General features: G+C 44.3%; 1 protein-coding gene and 1 long non-coding RNA gene across 3 annotated transcripts in view; one reads left to right on the top strand and one right to left on the bottom strand.

The window, feature by feature from the left end:
* PDE7A (phosphodiesterase 7A) overlaps nt 1-20,133 on the bottom strand; it is a 93,739-nt gene that overhangs the window by 49,245 nt on the left and 24,361 nt on the right. For both annotated transcript variants that reach the window (XM_006127483.4, XM_006127481.4), the window contains exon 2: nt 14,199-14,259. In XM_006127483.4, coding sequence (XP_006127545.2) covers nt 14,199-14,259 — 61 coding nt within the window. The remainder of the gene's footprint in view (nt 1-14,198; nt 14,260-20,133) is intronic.
* Nucleotides 5,062-18,765, top strand: LOC112546486 (uncharacterized). The gene is made up of 3 exons (XR_003090186.2): nt 5,062-5,341; nt 16,734-16,918; nt 18,000-18,765. It is a non-coding gene; the product is annotated as an uncharacterized LOC112546486 (long non-coding RNA).

Genomic DNA, 20,133 nt, shown 5'->3' with positions numbered 1-20,133 from the left:
TTCTCAGGGGTTCCCCGCTCGCTTGTCTAACTCGATGAGGGACAGCAAAGCAGTCCTGGCTTGGAATGCCCTGAATGCCCACACTCGGCACATCACAGTACTCGGCCATCAGCCCGGCTGCACTTGTCACAGGCTGCCAACCGGGGAGGGGAGGGAGTCAATCGGGGGGCTGCAGGAGAGCTTCCACCCCGAGGAGCCCGCAGAGCCACCCCAGGCCTCCCCATTGGGGGCTCGTACCCCATTCCTCCCTCACCTCCTTCCACTTATCCCTCTCTAGCCCCCCTTCTGGATATACAAAATAAAGGACACGTGTGTTCAAAAATAGAAACTCTCTTTATTGAACAAAACTGGGGGAGACTGGGAAAAGGAGGTGGGAGAGGGGAAGAGAGAGGGTGGGAGAGGGGAGGGCAACTAAAATGACCAGGGGTTTGGAACAGGTCCCATATGAAGAGAGGCTAAAGAGACAGGGACTTTTCAGCTTAGAAAAGAGGAGACTGAGGGGGGATATGATAGAGGTCTATAAAAGCATGAGTGGTGTGGAGAGGGTGCATAAAGAAAAGTTCTTCGTTAGTTCCCATAATAGAAGGACTAGAGAACACCAAATGAAATGAATGGGTAGCAGGCTTCAAACTAATAACAGAAAGTTCTTCTTCACAAAGCAAATAGTCAACCTGTGGAACTTCTTGCTGCAGGAGGCTGTGAAGGCTAGAACTAGAACAGAGTTTAAAGAGAAGTTAGATAAATTCATGGAAGTTGGGTCCATGGAGTGCTATTAGCCAGGAGGTAGAAATGGTGTCCCTGGCCTCTGTTTGTGGAAGGCTGGAGATGGATGGCACGAGACAAATGGCTTGGTCATTGTCTTCGGTCCATCCCCTCCAGGGTGCGTAGTGTTGGCTGCAGTCGGCAGACAGGCTACTGGGCTAGATGGACCTTTGGTCTGAACCAGTACGGCCATTCTTATGTTCTAAGCTCAGGGCTCAGGGTCGGGGTCTCACTGGACCACCTTGATTTTCATGCAAACCTGCTCCTGGGTGGCTATGCGGGCAGCTATTCTGCCCTAGACGGACACTTTCCTGTGCCTAGTGCGGAGGTCGTGGACGTTGGAGGCTTCCCCCCAAACCTGGATGAGGTCCACGATCTCCGCACTAGACCAGGTGGGCTCCCACCTCTTGCGGCCCCGGGCAGGCTCCTGGGAGCCGCCAGCCTGGTCCCGAGAAGAGGCGGAGGGCTGGGTGGCAGCGGGTGGCTGGCTCGTGCTGTGCCAGGTGCAGGGTCTGCTGGCTGGGTGCTGGCAGGCTTGCACCTGGCACGGGCACCGTAACCAGACCGTGCCCCTTTAAGGGCTCCAGGGCCGGGAGAGGGGCAGACAAGTTTCCCTGGTGGTGCCCAGAGTGGCCACCAGGGCAAGCTGGGGAGGGCTAGCCTCCCACTAGTTCGAATTAAGTGGCTACACAGCCCTTAATTCGAACTACTTAATTCGAACTAGGCGTTAGTCCTCATAGAATGAGGTTTACCTAGTTCGAATTAAGCACTCCGCTAGTTCGAATTAAGTTCGAACTAGCGGTTTGTATGTGTAGCACTTATCAAAGTTAATTCGAACTAACGTCTGTTAGTTCAAATTAACTTTGTAGTGTAGACATACCCAGAGAGAGTGTATTCACACAGCCTTGGGGGGCATGAAATGTCTTCAATTATTCTTTCCTTGTATATGTTTTTTAAAGTCCCGAAAAGCCTTTATGAAACTGCTAGTACAAGGTTTCGGCAAAAGGAAAGTTAATCTCAACATGACCCATGCAATAATCCACACCTTTCAGACTAACAAAGACAATGCCAAATTATACGACTCTCCAAGATATTCAGCTAACCAGAGTGGCTCATTCCACTTCCAGGAAGATACAGGAGGCAACACTGCAGAATTCTTTGGCTAAGCACAAGAACTGGTGATTCTTTGGATTCATGTGATCTTAGGAAATACTTCTAAATAAAAGGTTAGTAAAAGAAAAACTTTCCCCCTCTAATATCAAAACATGGAGGAGGGAGGGAACTTGGATTGCACATTAATATTTTCAAATGAAATTGGCAAATAAGACAGTACTATCCCCCATTCTCAGGCAGAGTGCTGCTGTCAGATGTAAGTCACATCAAGGAACAATAAACAGTTCTAGAACAAAAGGGAAAGCAAAGGAGATCTGGAGGAGGAGCTGGCAGAGACCCACTATTTGAAGACTTTCTTGGGAGTTTCATGTTAGCAAAATTTACCTCTGTTAGTTAATTTACCTCTGAATATTTCAGTAACCTTCAGGTTCCCATTGTTGCATTCTACCAAAACGTGCTAGATATATAGGGAGGGATAGTTTAATTATTCAGTTGATGATTAAGGTTAATGGATTATAGCAAAGGAGACTTACTTGTCTGATGACCATTTCCCTTGACTGAGTCCATGCAACGTATTTCATCAGCCAGAAAGGTCAACAGTGACAAAGGTGTTGATAGCAAAGGGCTATTCAAGTGGTTTGTTTGAGAGAAATCTTGTTTTGCAAGTTCACCAAGTGAAATACAGCAATAGGTTTATAAAGAAGGGGCCTGTTTCTGAGTGAAAAAATTAAATCACTTGTTGGGGAGGGTAGCATTAAAAACCAGCAACATATTGGAGCTGCTTAGGGCTAACAATGAAATAGAGTTATCTGTTTTGAGATAGAACGGTGTAGAAAGACATGCTTTTGTATCTATAGTAAAGAGCAGAAATTTCCCAAATAAGCAGAGAGAAATCTGTAGAAAAGAGGTATTTTCACTGAGCAGTTGAGAAAGCCAAGTACCCATCAAAACCTCCTGTCTTTTTTTATACATTAAAATACCTAAAGCATGTGTCCCAGAAATTCTCAAGAAAGCAGCGTGCTGAAGTAGCCCCTAAAAGTTCTGAACTATAGCTCAAAACAAAAAGACCATTGCCTAGCTCATGAGTGGGCAAAGGGGTCTCTATGGGCTGAATCTGGCCTGCCAAGCCAATGGATCCAGATAGCTGCCGCCCTACTGTTCCCCTGCCTCCAAGCCAATTGAGACCTTGGGACAGGGGAGCACACAAAGGGTACGTCTAGAATACAGGCTTTTGGCGACAGAGGCTTTGTCAACAGATACTGTCAACAAAGCTTCTGTCGACAAAGAGCGTCTAGACTACATCCAGTTCTGTCGAAAAAGCAAGCTGCTTTGTCGACATGAGAGCGTAGACGCAAAGGACAGTGTAGATGCAATAACGCCTTCTGTCGACAGAACTCTGTCCACAAAAGGCGTTATTCCTCGTAGAATGAGGTTTACCGCTTTCGACAAAACAGCTTATGTCGACAGAACTCGGCGGTAGTGTAGACACAGGTATAGTTTTGTTGACAAAAGTTCACTTTTGTCAACAAAACCCTGTAGTCTAGACACATCCTATGTTTCCTCCCCCTGCCAAGGGCATGCGTGCAGCTAGAGAGAAACACCAGCTGTTTTAAAACAGCTGGCGATTCTCTCTGGGGAAGAGAGAAACTTCACATGAACCCCCACCCCCAGGCCAATCAAGGTCTATGGGTGAGGGAGCAGAGAAGTCTCCTGACCCCACCCCTTCAGACTGTCACTTTTTGAACCACATTTTAGGGGAAGGAGACTCTGCTCATAATACACAGAAAACCAGAAGTAGACCTGGTGAGACAAATGGGCGGTCTCCAATACCACTACTAGAAGACACCCAGATATTTACAAATGGAATGTATTTAGCATCCTGTGCAATTTACATGTTCTTTATATCTGAAGCATCTTTACTGTTATTTTCAGAGCTGCTTTAATAAGAACAAATAGTGCCACTATGAATCTGTAAGACTCTGACTATTGTCCAGTATCAGAGTCAAATAATTCTTCTGAGAACTAAAACAGAGTCACACCTCCAATAAAATAAACAAATGATATTACAAAGAGTACCACAAATGAAATGTTCATCCCTTTATTTCATTCTCTTCATTTGCTCAGGACTGGCATTAGTCTTTTAAGAAGTTTCATCAAAGAAATGGCTGAATTATGGTAACAATCACTATAGAATCCTTTAAGTCTGTTACAAGTGCTTCATAATCTTCTTTCAAGTAACATTATATTTGCTTATTGGCTAGATTTTTGGAAGCAGCTGCCCAGACTACAAAAGCAATAGCCTTTATTAGCTGAGAAATGCAATCATCCTCTTCAGGAGGATTAGCTTAAAAATCTTCTGTCTTCCCACGCTTTTTCCCCCCTGAAATTTAGGACAAACCCTGCTGAAATACTCTTTGCAGAAAAAGTCAACACACACCTCTAATAACTGCTGAATAGAAGCCCCTAATCACCACCACACTCATTTTAAAGTGATTTTTTTAAAATCCACCAAATCAAAGAGGACCAAAAAGAAAAAAGAAACCGGAGCCTCTTCAAAGAAAAAGTGAGAAATCTTCTTGGTTGAATTCTCCAATTTAGTGTGCATATATGACATACACATTCTCAGCTATTTTTGTTAGCTCAGTGTGCTAAATTCTGTTTTTCTCCTAGCACAGTTGGAAAGCTTTGCAGACTGCAACAAGTCAAGGAACCAGCAAATGGAGACACTAGCTTGAAAAGGTTGAAGGTGAAAAAGGAAGTGAAGGAAGAGAGTGCTCCTTTGACTAACTAGTTGAATTTGCAGAGAATAGAATTACCAAAGAAATATCCCACTTTAGGAAAAGAGGATCAGACTGAGAAATTAAATGGAACAGGGAGAAAAGCCTGAAATATTAGAAGCAAAGGGGGAAAAAAGGAACCAAGGTAGTAAAGGGAAGGGGGTGATGGTAGTGAAATATAGATAGGAACCTGTCATCTCAAAGAACCTCCATCTACAGATACATACAATCCATTTCATCAAGTGATGATCCCTATGTGAATTCCACATACAGGAGATTAACAAGCCGTCAAAACAGGTGGTGGATGCAAAGATGCACAAGTGATATTGATTGTAGTACTGCTGTTCACATAATCATAACCACAGCTTATGACTGTACAAAGGATAATGACTCATAAAGGAATACAAAGAGCTCCAAAGAGTTGCCCTATGTATCTCTAATATGGGTACATTTGTCAGGAATGCAGATAAAGAAGCTTGCCCCATGGGGAAATGAGACTTCTGGGGGTAGAGAAAGAGGAATGCGCCAGTGTAGGTTTATCTCTTTATCATTCTGCTATGGAAACAAATAATTTAGGTGTCTTTCTACCATCCTTTTTTCTTTACAGATAAAAAGACTGAAACCCTCCAGACATCCAGAAAATGTGGTCTTCTCTACTCTTCTGACACGTGATATAGGAAAAGATACAGGTAAGCAGATGACCAGATTTGTACAAAACTTGGAAACTTCTTTGGGTACGAACTGGAAGCAGAAGCATAGCAAGAACTCTTCTTTATAGGAAAGTAGAATATGGCGAGTCCACCCATAAGCACTCCCTGCTTTGTGACTCATCTGGCTGACGTTCCAGCTTGTCAAGGTGATTCTCCACTCTGGCACTTTCAGTGCAGAAGGTGGGGACCTGCAAGAAACCTCATAATACAGTGCCACTAAAGTTTTATTTAAAAAAAACTCCCCAAAGTCACAAAGTCCCTGTCTTTGGGTAGTACTCTGCCACCAACCAAAAGCAAAAACCACTTAAAGCTAGGAAGAAACACTTGATAACTTCTCCCTGTGAGGTAACCCCAAGCTCTTAACTCTCCTTTAGAAGACAGCTTGAAAACAAACTATACTCTGAATAGCTGACCTTCAGTTCAGGTACATGGACACAGAACCTTCTGTCTTCTAAGACACAGGAATTAGATTATAGTCATTAAAAAGTGATTTTATTAACAAAACAAAGATGATATATTTTGTAAAGTTTACTTGATTGCTACGTGTTACAGAACAACTAAAAACATTAAAGCACAGAGAATTGCTTCCCTGCATTTCAGTTACAGTGTAGAGGGATTTTTCACAAAGTAGTTTAACCAACTAGAATACAAAATAACCGGATCATGTCCAACTAAAAGCATTCCCTGTTCTACTTACACCTCTGTTGTTCCAAAATTTAGGTCATTTCAAAAATCTTTCTCTCTCTTTCGATTGGCTGTACTGGCTCCCTGCCAACACTTCCTGGTTACACACTGTTCTGGGTTTAACCCTTTAGTTATTTAATGCTGGGATGTTTAGAAAAGGATCATACCCCTTCCATCTATCATACAGCTACTCTTTGTGGACAAATGGATCATGGAGCATATGGCTAGCCGCTCAAAGGGAGACTTGGCGAAAGACAATAAAACAAAACTAAGGTCATGCTGAGGTGTGGACTTCACTGGTGGAAAGGATCTGAGAATCCCCTTCAAAAAATCTACCTGTGACAGGGTCCATAAAAGATACGGTTATCCACTGGGCAATGAAAAGCATTGATAGCTGCTAGATGCACCTGAGGGGAACTGAATTCAAGACCCAAAGACTTAAAAGATAAGTAATATATAACAAAATATCAGGGATTTCTCTGGAATATGGTGACAAATCACGCTGATGAGCCCAGGAGGAAAAGAGCTCAATTCCATTTAGTTAAGTAAAATATTCGTTTAGAGTCTTTTCTACTTCAGTCAAGGATGTCTCTTGGAACATGAGCTTTCTGCCTTTGATACCATCCAAGTACCAACTTCTGAGTTGTCGTCACCCCAGATTGGGGGTACATTACCTTGCTTCTGTGTTTTGTTAGAAGGGTAGGATGTTCATGGGAGGTTACACTGAAAGCTTGAACAGATCCATGAACCAGAATGGCCTCGGTAAGCAGAACTGTGAGGACCAGTTAGGTGTGATGAGGATGACTTGAGTTCTGTCTTGATGGATTTTCTGCAAAACTTGTGGTATCAAAAGAATTGGGAGGAAAGTATTCCCCTGGCACCCTCCTATGAAATTAGGAGGGCATCTATCAATGAATCTTTGCTGAGGGTTGCTCTAGAGAAGTACCGAGGAAGCTTCCTATTCACCTGTGAGAAGAAGCAACAGGCCACTATTCCCCACTGGGCAAAAAGTTTGTTGAGATCATCATCATGAATCTGCCATTTATGATTTGTGGAAAAGTATCAGCTCAAATTGCTAGGGACTTTTGCACTCTGATAAACATGCTGTTGATCAAGTTATGCAATGTTTGATGCACAAGTTCCAGAGGATGGCTGCCTCCCCACACAAAGAGCTCTCGTTCCACCTTGTTTATATAAAAGACTGTTGTTATATTGTCCAACATTAGCTAAATGTGTTTGGATTGGATGAATGGGAGGAAATCATTACAGGCCTGATGCACCACCCCCAGTTCATGTGCATTCTGGACTCCCGGGAGTCCTGACATCTTGTGCCATATAATTGCTCATGTGCGCACCCCTATTCAAGAGTACTGGTAACAATGGTTGCCTCGAGTGCTAGTGAGAGGAGCTCTTTCAGGTTTTGTCCACAAGAAAAGAGAGCTTAATACCCTGGGCAGAACTGTGCCCTTGTTATGGAGGCTACGTCTAGAATACAGGCTTCTTTCGGAAGAAGCTTTTTTCTGAAGGAAAGAGAGTGTCTACACAGCAAAAGTTTCATTTTCATATTCATACTTTTGCATGCCTCCTTCTCTGAATGAGATTTATTCGGCCAAAGAGCTTAGCACCTTTGGCCAACATATTGTGAAGGGACTATTTAAGTTGAATGACAATGGGCCTTGGATAATGCCAATCCATATCTTCTTCACCTTCCTGAGGAATGTTTAAACTAGCATGTGGGCAATAGCTTCCACCTGCAAAGAACTGAGTCATGCACAGACAGGTGATTTACCTATTTTATGACTCATGATCACACAATCATCATGCTGTACTTTTCCACAGCAAAAACAATGGGAATCCCTGCACATGGGAGAAGATGGGGGAATGCCTCCATTTTACCTCTTTCCTGCTGCAGCTTATCTTTCCTGTTCAAGCTTCTGAACTATGGATTTATACCAATGAGAACATTCTAAAAAAAGGAACAAAGTCCTTTAATTGTGTTGGAAGTAACCAGAGACTTGGTTTGAGCTAGCAGTTTAGTTCATCACTGCTACCAGCCTGAACCAAGAACTTGCAATTATTGTAGGTATTTGATTATTTGAACAATTTTAACTCTCACTTCTGTTTCTTTCTTTTATGAATAAACCTTTAGATTTTAGAAACTAAAGGATTGTCAATAGTGTGATTTTCGGGGTAAGATTCCAAGTTATATACTGACCTGGGAAGTGACTGATCCTTTGAGATCATAAGAGCCTTTTATTTGATGAGATTGGTTTTCATAACCACTCATACATATAAGGAGTGGGGATACTGGAACTGGAATGTATGAGGGAACTGCTTGTATGACTTATTGTTAGCCAGTATGGCAAAACAGAGTTCTTTTGTGACTGGTTTGGTGAACCTCATACATGGAGGAATCCCAATCTATGGGCTGACTGCCCTTTTTCTCGGCAATTTGTACTCTCAGTAGTGTCACACCAGAGCATTCCTTGCTACACCATGTATGATGGCACTCTCAACTTTGAAGGGTCAGAGAACGATCCTTTGTTTTCAGAATAATTTTAGAAAAAGATGGCTTGCTTTGCCAACTTATGGAGTGCCCCTTACTCTCCTGTGAAGCCTTCTCTTTAATCTTAACAGATCTAGCCTTTGTGCCAGTGTTCCCTCTAAGATTTTCCATCTGTGAGTAGAGTGAGTTTTGTCTTGTGCACCAATATTGATGTCATGTGTGCTTGTTCGGATGTGTGCCGCCATGGCACCCACCAGTTACTAACAAAAAAATTGTTTATACTTATAAAAACTGTTATGAAAGAAAGCCCCACTTACTGTGCAGATGCATTAGCTCCTGCCCCATATTCTGCCCTGTAACACAGCTAGTCCCCATTTCCTCCTCCCTGCCCCACTGCTCCCTCCTTCCTTCAGCTGCCCCCAGCCCCTGCAAACATTGAACAGCCTCCTCGAGGCTCTCATGCAAGTAGTGAGAGGAGCCCAGCAACAGCTCCAGCTCCCTTAGATTCCATTACAGCCACTTCCCCACCCTGCAGCTGGGCTCAGGAGTTCAGACAGACTTTAGACTGGACCCTGGGAACAAGCATCTCAGCAACACTGCGCCTGTATCTCTTCTTAGGCGGCTGGGGCTAGAGCCCAGGGAGAATCCCCACTCAGTCTAATGCAATGGACTGTACTTCCTGGGGATCATGTGTAAGAGCGCGGGTCCTACACTAGAATATTGACTGCACTGATATGGACCAGTGGGTTTGAACACCCTGCCTCACCTGCAGCCGCCTCCAGATGTAACTGCCACCAGGCGGATTTGAACCTGGAACCTCTGAAGTTTAGTATAGGAACTTCTACCCTCTGAGCTAAAAGCCAGCGAGTTAGCTCCCAGCCCATGCTGTAGAGGTCTCTTGGTCTTATCTGTTGCTGTGGTCTAGGTGCCACTACATGGGACAGTGACGCATACTAGGGGTATGTCTAGACTACATTGTTTTTTTGAAAGAGCTCTTTCGAAAAACGGTGTGTGTGGACACAGAACAGGGATATTTTTTGAAAGAAGAGGCAATCAAAAAAAAAGCACAGGTGCCCTGGTGGCCATTCTGTGAATAGCAATCAGGACTTTCTTTCAAGAGAGTGCTCATGCAGTCTGGATGCTCTTTCAAAAAAGCAGATCGCTTTTTAGATCCTATTTTGAGGTGTGGATGCTCTCTATTGAAAGAAGTTTGCAGTCTACACATACTGTAGGTGTTTGGATTACACAGACACTACAGAATTGCTGCATTCCCCCTCCCTCCATCCCTCAGCTGCTTGGGTCTTTCTGGACTGAAGTCGGGCAAATACACCACCCTGAGCCAGGCCAAAAAAAAAAAAAAAAGAAAGAAAGAAAATCCCCGGAGGCAGCAGCCGCCCACCAGCCATGTGGTCCCAATCCCTGGTGGCAGCCACCCCCCTGCCACACAACCACAGCAGCAGCCATCCCCCATCATGGCCTCAGCTCCAGCGGCAGCCAGAGCAGCCACCCCCCAATGCAGTCTCAGCAACAGCCAGAACATCTACCCCCCCAACACGATCTTGACCCCAGCAACAACCACCCCCCAACACAGCCCCCTCCCTGGAGTACTGGGACTGAGGCTGCGTGGCTGCTGGGGCTGGGACCACGGTACTAAAAATAGCACTGAGGTCCCAGTTTGAGCCGCAGGATATCCCATGTGTTGGGACTCGAGCCTGTGCCACAGTGCTATTTTTAGTACTGCGATCCCAGCCCCAGCAGCTGCCATGCAGCCGCAGCCCCAGTTGCTCCCGAGGCTGGGCTGCGTGGCAGGTGGCTGCCCCATGTGCTAGGACTAGAGCCAGGGCTGTGGTGCAATTTTTAGTACTGCGGCCCAGGCACCAGCTCTGGCAGCCACGACACGAGCTGTGTGGTGGCTACCCAGTTGCTCCTGGGGTGGGGCAGCCATCCGCCATGCAGCCCCACCCCTGGGAGCAGCTGGGGCTGTGGCTCCGCTGATGGGATAGGCAGGACTGAAATTCTTGGTGCATGTCTGCACAGGCGCACCCCTACAGGGAATCCTGCTTTGTTCCCGAGGTTAAGTTCAGAGAGGTACTGCTTGCTTGCTGAGATTGATGTACAGCAGCATTTCCCAAACTAGGGTCCGCGGCCCGATACCGGGCCGTGGAAAAAAAATGCCGGGCCTCAGCGTGCCTGGTGGCTGCTGGCCCTTAGGCCGATTAACCCATCTGGTCGAATCGGGCCCCGCGCCCCTGCACCCAGAAGTGCCGGCGAGTTAAGAGCCGGGCCCTGCTCCAGCGCTATGTGGAGCTGGGTGTCTCCCCGGCTCTGCCTGGAGCGGGCCCCGCCCCCACGCGTCCTCTCCGGCCCCGCCCCCAGAGCGTCCCCTCTGCCCCGGATGTCTCTGCCGCGCGCGGCTCCTCCTCGCCGCCTGCCGCCCATGCGCGGCGTTGCACGTGGGCGGGGAGGACGTGACGTCACAGCCCGGGGTTTTGAAACCCGTGCGAGGCACATGGCGGGGCCTGGCTGGCTCCGGGTTCGGCCAAGAGGGCCTGAGCGCGGACCCCGGCCCCGCAACGGGGAAAGAGAAGGTGGGAACCAGCTCGTGCGACGGCGAGGAAAGGAGGGGGTGGGGAAAGGGGTGGAAGGAGAAGGGGCTTGGGAGGGAAAGGCACCAAGGGACTGGGGTGCGGGAGAGAGAGACAAATGCCAGGGGCCAAGTGCAGACCATGAGGGAAAGGGCAGGAGGGGAGGTGTCAGTGGGAGGGGGGACAGGGTGATGCTGGGAGAGGAGAGGAGAGGGGAAGGGCACTGGGGGCTGGAGAGGGAGGTGCTGGGAGAAAGCTTGAAAGAAGGGGTGGGCATAAGGAAAGTCAGGATGGAACAAATTGTGTGTGAGGGCAATGGGGCAGAGACTGGTGAGGGGGTGGCTATTAGGGGAAAAGGAGGCACCAGGAGGGTGCAGGGCTAAGGGAAGGTGCAGGTGCCAGGGGATTCTGGGGTGAGGAGGAGGGAAGAGCTGGCCACCAGAAGCAGAACTGGACAGGGGAATCAGGGTAGGCTGGGGATATTGAGGGGCCGGTGGAAGCAGGGCTGCCAGGGGGTGCGAGGTTGGGGGCAGGGAGCTGGCCGGGGAAGATGTGGGCAGGATGGGAGAAGTGGCTGCTGGAAGGAGGGCTGGACGCAGGCAGCGGGGCTGGCCAAGGGAGATTGGGAGGAAAAGCGGGGGAGAACTGGCTGCCAGGGAAGGGGTTGGGGGAAGTGGGATTGACAAGAGGCGCAGCAAGGGGAGCAGGCGGGAGGAATGAATCGGCCTGCAGGGAGTGGGACTGACCCGACCCCGTTCCCCTCTCCCCCCCCCCCACAAAGCACGAGTTAGTCTGGCACAGGGATTCTACTGTCGTACCCCCCCCAAACACACACACACACACAAACCCCTCGAGTAGTTGCGAACTATCTGGCTGGTAGACACACTCATGCAGCCTGAGCACATTTACCAGCCAGGCAGTTTGAAACTACAAACTGATACATCTAGTAATAATACAACTTACCTACTGAGAAAATACCAGACATGTTATATGTCTGGTATTTTCTTCATTTGTTTTTCATGTGTTTATATTTTTGGGCTGCAAAAAGCAGAACTGAAAAAAAAGGGTTCCAATTAAAGTAAAAAGTTTGGGAAACCCTGGTCTAACCAGCTTTCTGTCTGTCTTACAGCCCATTTATCCAATCCATATTCCTTAACTTGCTGGCAAGAATACTGTGGGTGACCATATCAAAAGCTTTGCTAAAGCTGGCACTGGGAGATTTGGGAGGACCAGAAACAACTTATTTGAATATTCATAATTTGATTAATAAATATGCAAATATGAAAATGAACATTACTGGTCCTCCAAAAGTTTGTGAATGGATTTACTGGTCCCCGTGTCAAAAAGTTTGGGAACCCCTGATGTACAGAATAGGTCCCCACCCTTCATCTGATTGGAGCTTCATTGCCTTCTCTAGGAAGTGTTTTCTGAGTCTTGACCCTCATGAATTCTGGTGGGGAAAAGAGTGGCAGATGTTTGACCTGGCAGAAATGTGAACCTCATCCAGGCAGTTTAGGCAATGTTGATGTTCAATGTTCACAGAAAGAGAGCTATAGAAGGAAACAGGTTTTGACCTCTGGGTATAATCCCAGAATTCTCAAGGGAAAAAATGTTAATGGTATGCTATTCTATACTATTAAAACACCTAACAGTATTTGATCCTTACAGGAATGAGGCAATAAAAAGGAACTAAACAAAATTCTGATTTAAACTATGGGGTGTAGTAGGAAAGAACTGGAAAGATTCGACCCTTTATGATCTTGGGGACCACAAGGAGAGCTATTGCACATGTGCAAGCCAATGAACACTGCCTCCAAGAAACTCTGCACACAGATGCATGATGCACATGCATATTCCACATATGAGATATATATACGAATCATCACTCACGGCAGAATCTTGATATCCAAAAACAAATTATTATTTTTTGGTCTGGTACCTTACTTTTGAATTCTTAGGGGGAATTTCCCCTTTGTATATGAGCACATCAGAAAAAAAGTCATCCTGAATGCACGATCAGATAATCCTCTTCCTTTTAATCCTAGTTGATAGATAGGAGGCTTCAATATCATCCCTTTCCCCAGGCATTGATCTTAGTTCTCTCTTCATTGTCCTACACTGTCTAACAGGCACTAAACCCCAATCGTATTGTACATTCTCTAGGCACTGCCGCATTCAGCTCCCAACCTTCTGATAGGCTGCTGACTCTGTCTTTTTCCTTATTCTTAAATGCCATTCCTGTCCAGTTCTAGGAAAGTGAAGTCAAGCTGGGGCTGACACCTAAAAGGCTGCATAAGAGAGAAGATACTTCTGGGATACTTTCGCTGCACCACCCCTTGACCTCATTGTAGGTCTAAATAAAGAAACAGGATGGGAAAGAGCTACCCCCAAGCTAGCACCCTCAGTACTTCCCCAAATCTGTGGGCAGCTCTTTCCACCCTAAGTCCGAACAGGCTTCAGTTATTCCATTTTAATTCACATCATTATTTCAAGATTGAGACTTAAGACAGATTCCATAATGAACTTTACACATACAAGTCAAAACTATACTTATATGCAAATATTTACTCATTTATAAACCATTCAATTTTAATTACAGCAAAAAAATGACATGCTCTTCTTACACGTGCTATAATGTTCTCCTATATGCATAATGAATCAGGGACAACAAAGGTACTGCAATACAAATACAGACTTTACATAATATGGTTTAAAAATGAACATACAAATGTTATTTCCATCCATTAATATTTTTTGGTAGAGATTTAACTGAAGTACACAAAACATAATCCAAAGCAAACCTATTCAACTTATCTACTATTAAATATTTTTCTTTGTACAATGGAGCCTCAATTCCAAATACAATATTTGGTTGCAACAACTTTTTTGCAGCTATTAGTAAAATGGAAAAGTAACTTGACTAAAATAGTGGCAGCAAAAAAAGGACAAACTGAAAAGTTTTAAAAAAATTATAAACTATGTTACAGTTCACCACAAACATTTAAAAACAAATAGTCACAAAAATATATTAGTGCTGCAATACAGAAGTTGCCATGCTTACCTAGCATACGGATATACAATGCAGTTTGATCAGTGCTGTCATAGGAAATTGCTCCACGTCTCTGTAACAAATAAAGACAAACATCAATTTATTTTATGAATGTTAGTCAGTCTGACTCTTAACTTGCAGCTGTTTTGAAAAGTCATGGCCAACTTCATTCTTTAAATTGACTAATTAAAAACATCAGTTGTTGACTGTGCATCTGTCAACAGAGCATCCTAATTTTGTGCTTGCAGGAGCAGAGAAGTGCCAAGAGAAGGAGGGAACTAGCAATAAAAAGCCAGGAAGGAGAACTGGTAGCACATGGATATTGACAGTGGTCCCCAAACTTTTCACATCACCCCCTCCTCTCCCTCCCACCCCCATCTGCAACTCTGTCCCCACATCTGCTCAGGAGCCATGGTTGGAAACCAAAAGTGGCAGCCAAGGCTGTGGCTGGGTGCAGAGCCAAAGCAGATCTAGAGATGGGAGAGAACAACACAGGGCTCCCTCCCCATCTCCTGTGGGGGCTGGCTTGTGCCCCACTGCACCCCCTGAACCTTTTTCCGGTTAGGAGGTGCACTCATAGTTTGGGAACTGCTGGTCTATGAAGATTGCTCAACTCTCTTCCATTACCCTTCCCTTTCTTCTTCAGACACATGTTCTCCTTCCCCTCTAGTACAACAAAAATAAGGAAAAATTGACAAATGCAAAACTTTGATTAAGTGGAGTTATAGGCTGCAGACACATTGGTAGTAGGGTCCCAACTGCCAAACCCTTTCTCAGTACCCAAGCAGAGTTCAAAAATTAAGAGAAACTGATAAGCATCACTTTTATTGGTTAACCAGTTAAACTCTTACATCCCTAATTTGCAATGGCACAACCAAAGCAGCATGAAACAGTGTCACGCTAAGTCAGGGCTATTCAACTTTGGAAGCTCCGGGGGCCACAATGATACTAACAGCACATGCCGAGGGCCTCAACTTAAGTGTGGTTGCATATATATGTAAATAGCTTCTTTCACACAATGCTCCGGCACTCCTGGCACCTCCTCCTGGGGGCTAGAAATGCCAACACGCTGTACCCGTCTGTTCCAGCCAGCCTGTCTGCTTGCATCTTTCAATGTTCACCCTGCCTGGGAGACGCCTCGCTGTTGTGGAGCATGTTCCCAGTGGAGACCATGTTCAAAGGATCACACCCATGGGCCACATGTTGAGCCCCACATAAACCCGAACTGCACTGTGGGCTGTAAACAAATGGGCTGCGGGCTGCATGCGGCCCATGGGCCGCACGTTGAGTAGTCCTGCACTAAGTACTGGAGACCAAACCATATGCAATACCTGTCTGCCAGATGCAGACTGATAAAAACAATATGCTGAATTTTTTTCCAAAACTAGGCCACAAACGTTTAAGAAAATTTAGGGCATACTATATGGGGAAAATCGATCTAGTATTATAAGGGACAAGATTACTTCACTTTTTTCTTACACTCAAATGTTAGTTACAAACTAGGGATGTAAGTGACTAGTCAACTATCTGATAAGCAAAAGCTTATTGGATAGTAAAGTAGTTCCTCCACTAGTTGCTTCCCCTCCCCCTTGTGGCCTCTAACCGAGGCAACAAGGAGAGAGCAGGAGCCAGTGCTGGGTGGAGCCGCTTAAAAGCTGGTTCCTCCCAGCACCGTCTCTGCAGGGGGCAGGGACTTAGTGGGGATCAGGTGCGAGGTGGGAATCAACTGATTCAGAGCATCTGGGACTGGGCACAAGTCAGGACTCTACTTTTTAAACGTAGTAAGAGCCTGCCAGCTCTTAATACATTTAAAAATAAGAAGCACAGTGGGGGGTGACCCAGCATGAGCCAAGCCAGCTGATTCCTGGCTCGTGCCAGGTTCCCCCTGTTGTGCTTTAGCACTTTAAATGTACTAAGAGCCTACAGGCTCTTAAAATATTTAAAAATCAGAAGCTCAGCAAGGGGGACCCAGCATGAGCTGGCAACCAGTTGTCCTGGCTCACTCCGGGTCCCCCCCTGCTGTGCTTCAGCCTTTTAAATGTATTAGCAGCCTGCCAGCTCTTAATATATTTAAAAGGCAAAGCTGCAATGGGGTTAGCTGCCGGGACCAGGTGCTAACCCTGCTGCTGCTCCCCTGCTTGTCGACTAATCAACTAGTCGATGGAAAATCCACCAACTAGTTGATTAGTCGATTAAACTATATTTAACATCCCTATTACAAACCAAACTCATTCATAACAATAGAGACTAACCATTTTAGGCAGCAGGCATCTCAAAAGCTAAATGATACTTAGAAATATTTGGTATTATGCAGCTAGAAACAATAAGGAATAGGAAATAAAATGAAGTAATCAACACTTTGCTGTCTCAAAACTTCTAAGGCACAAGTCTCCAACCTTTGTAAGCACTTTTTGAATATAAGTCAATCCAGGATCTATCTCAAACCCAAATATCCTTGCCCTGCCTTCTTCTCTGCCCCTTTCACAAGGCCCACCCTTGCTCACTCTGACATCAGTGTGAGCTTCTTTTGTCTCTTCCACCCTACAGAGCAAACAGGACGCTCCAGAGGAGCAGTTCCAAGGCAAAGGGCAGGAGCAGCACGGTGTGGGAGAAGAGGGAAGAAGAGGGAGGGGCAGCTGAATTGCCAGCACCTGATAGCCTCCCAGCCAAACCAGTCAAGATCACTTTTCAGAGGCTCCAGGATCTACCATTAGATCCCGATCTACTCACTGGTAACCACTTTTTTTTAAGGGAAAAGGAGGGCCATCCTAAATATCTTTCCAATTCAAATCCCTTCATCCTTCCCCTTACCTTCAACATCAAATTTACATTTTATAGCTTGCAATGTACAGCACAACTCCTAGCTCCTGCCTACTTCTCTACTCTTTTTACTACTCTCTCTGTCCCTTTCGTATATTTTGCAAATTCTCCTCTCTGGCCCTTTCTTACATTGTGGTCCTATCCTCCTAGTACTGTCATCTCTCACCATTTCTGGTATTTAAGAGTTCTCATGAATTTCTAATTTCTTTGTTCAATAATATGACTTTTTCCTCATCCACAATGCTTATAAAATCCCTTTTCTTTCAGTGGAACTAAAGCTTCAGGCTGCCCCTCTCCCTTTAAGTTTTGCAGATAAGAGTGAGGCTGACTCAAAAATGGATGTCATCATTCACTGGAGTCCCCTGTCCTCAGGAAAATGGTGTCTCCTGATCATATGGGGGCCAGCATAAATCATAAGATTGGAATGAGATGGCAAGCAGCACGCCCAAGGCAGCATAGTGCTAGGCAATGGGTTAGAAAACTCGGACACACAGAAAAAGGCATGGGGCTAAGGATATAGACCTGACCTTCACTTATGGCCCTTTATCAGAGGGGGAGGGGGATGCTGGGATAGCAGGAGGCAAGGAAGAGGGAAAACTTGGAACTGGTCCTGCTGGGATCCAGGTAGAAAAGACATTTGCCTCCCACTGCTCCAAAAGCATTGCTGCTGAGTCAAAACAGTAAAAGAAAATATATAGGAGGTTCCCCCCCCCCCCATCTCTGTAGAGAGAGTAAGGTAAGTGGGTCTCCATCTGAACAGCTATGGAGAGTTGTGCATTTAGGGTTGACTTTTTAGCCTGAATTTATCACATATACATTACAGAAGAATGAAGGGGAGTTACAAAGTCAAAAGATATAAAAATAAATCAAATCATGTTTTTTGCCCTTTTATTAACTTATGATTTTGGGGGCCAATCTAAAATTTTCATAGCTTGACTAAAGATTTTTTTCTTCTTTTGAAGGGTCTGACTCACAATTTTTGATCTCTTGCAGTTTCCAGTACTGCTAATCTGTCTTCTTTGGGAAGTGTAAAAAAGGAACAGGATGGCAGCTCCTAATACCCTAGAGAACTGGAGGCAGTAAGACAAGCTTCCTCCAAACTTAGAACTGTGAGGTCTACACCTACACACCCCCACACATGCACAATTAAGGTTCAATTTTGACAGATTACACAAAGTGGAGGTAGGTAGCTCTTCCCCTGTAAGTATAAAAATACCAGAAAGCATGCAACACATTTTAAAACAAATTGTGGTTTTAAGCCACTTGAGATTATTTGGAACATGAACCACAAGTTTTTAATGTTTGGGATCGGCAACACCCTCTCCTCCAAGTCATTCCTTTACACGTACTTCTGCCAGAAAGTTGATGAAATACTAGCCCTCTCCTCAAAAATACTAATTACGTAGACTGAAGACTCTCCAGGAGCAAGATTCCATGCATTAGTTGTGCTATTCTATCAACGCTTTCTCTACATCCCATCCAACATTTGTACATTGCAATCCAATGAGACAACGTCTTCAGGCAGAGTCCTTGTCTTCTTACCTGCCTCAATGTCAACATTGTTGAAACTATGCAAACATAATAAAAGCAATATTTATGGAGACAATATCAGCAGTTCTTACAATGTGCGGTGTATGTGTAAATCTGTACTCAACTACTATAAATAGGAATCTTAAAAAACAAAAATCAAAGGAATAATCTGTAAAGGGGGAAAAATGACCTTGCTTCTAACAAATACAGAAAGACCAAAGGTCTAAGGATACAGTGATGTTTTTCAATTGGATCAAGTATGTTTACTTTTCCCACTTGCATGACTGAACTGTTAGGCTCCAAGGCCACAATTTACATATATATTTACTTAATTTAACTTGCCTTTTTTTCCCAAGTCAAAAACAAAACGTACTCATTGAATTTTCAAGTCATAAAGGTATTTTGCCACAGGTACATTTTATTTTTATTATAGTAATGCCGAGAGACCACCAAATCACAATCACGTGCTGAATGTACTAAATATTGTAAATAATGTCTAAAAGGAAAACATGTCATGCTGCCCTTACATGTAGGATATCTAGCTTAACTTGAATTTTGTTTTTCCTTAGAGGGTGGTACAGACATATTCCCCAATATGTGTTTATACAACATCTAGCACAATGTCGCTCTGATCCTGATTAGACCTTGTTTAGACAATACAAACCCCAATAAGAGAAGGATACTATGCACAACTGAAAGTAATTTCTAAGAAAATAAGTTGTAAACAAGTTAATGTTAAATTTCCTTATATTTGAAATATACAGATTCCAATATTTCATTTCAAGAATTATAGTTAAAAGTTTAAATTTAAATTCAATATAAGGTAACTCTAATTAGAACTTATTTTAGCTATAATTGTAACAGAATTGTACTTTTAGGATTAAGTGACTAGTACTCAGTCATTCATTAACTAAATGAAGACCAACCTGTTTTTTTTCTTGACTAGTTTAATGAAAACTAATATTTTCCTCAATTTTTGCAATTTTTATCATTGGCTTTAAGACTATTTTTCAAAGCAAGTTCAGAGAATTTATTTTTTCTAATTCATCCTGGAGCTCAAAGATTTGAATTTTCATTCTGAAATATTGCCACTTGCTGGATAACATATTCCTAGCCAGCATTAAATTTATTTATGAATCAGCTATATTTGCATTGGAGTATGCTTAGTGCAGGAAAGAGCAATCAGATGAAAGAACAGCCTTGATGCTCATTCATTCACAAATACTATTTGTGCCAGATTAGTTCCTCCACATAATTTACAACAGCCTGCAAGCTACAACAGGTAGCTGCCCCAAGTTTAGGGCCATGATCCACTGATAATGTACTTTAGGACTGCAGTATCATACCAGAGGATCTGGGTCCAAATGTTTAAGACATGGCGTACACTGTTGAAAATATATTGATTTACTTTAGTGTAAAAGAGTACAATACATAATGCAAATTAATTGAGGGGAAGTATTTTTAAAACATTACTCATGCATATCTAATGCACCAGTCACTATAGCATGTATCACCACAAAGTTTACATAACCACATCCACCAAGCCTCATAATGGAATACTCATAACAATGAAACTCAAGGTGGGACAAAACTCTCA

The sequence above is a fragment of the Pelodiscus sinensis genome, chromosome 2 (assembly GCF_049634645.1).
Source record: "Pelodiscus sinensis isolate JC-2024 chromosome 2, ASM4963464v1, whole genome shotgun sequence".
NCBI classification, from domain to species: Eukaryota; Metazoa; Chordata; order Testudines; family Trionychidae; genus Pelodiscus; species Pelodiscus sinensis.
This window is presented reverse-complemented; position numbering and strand designations above follow the sequence as displayed.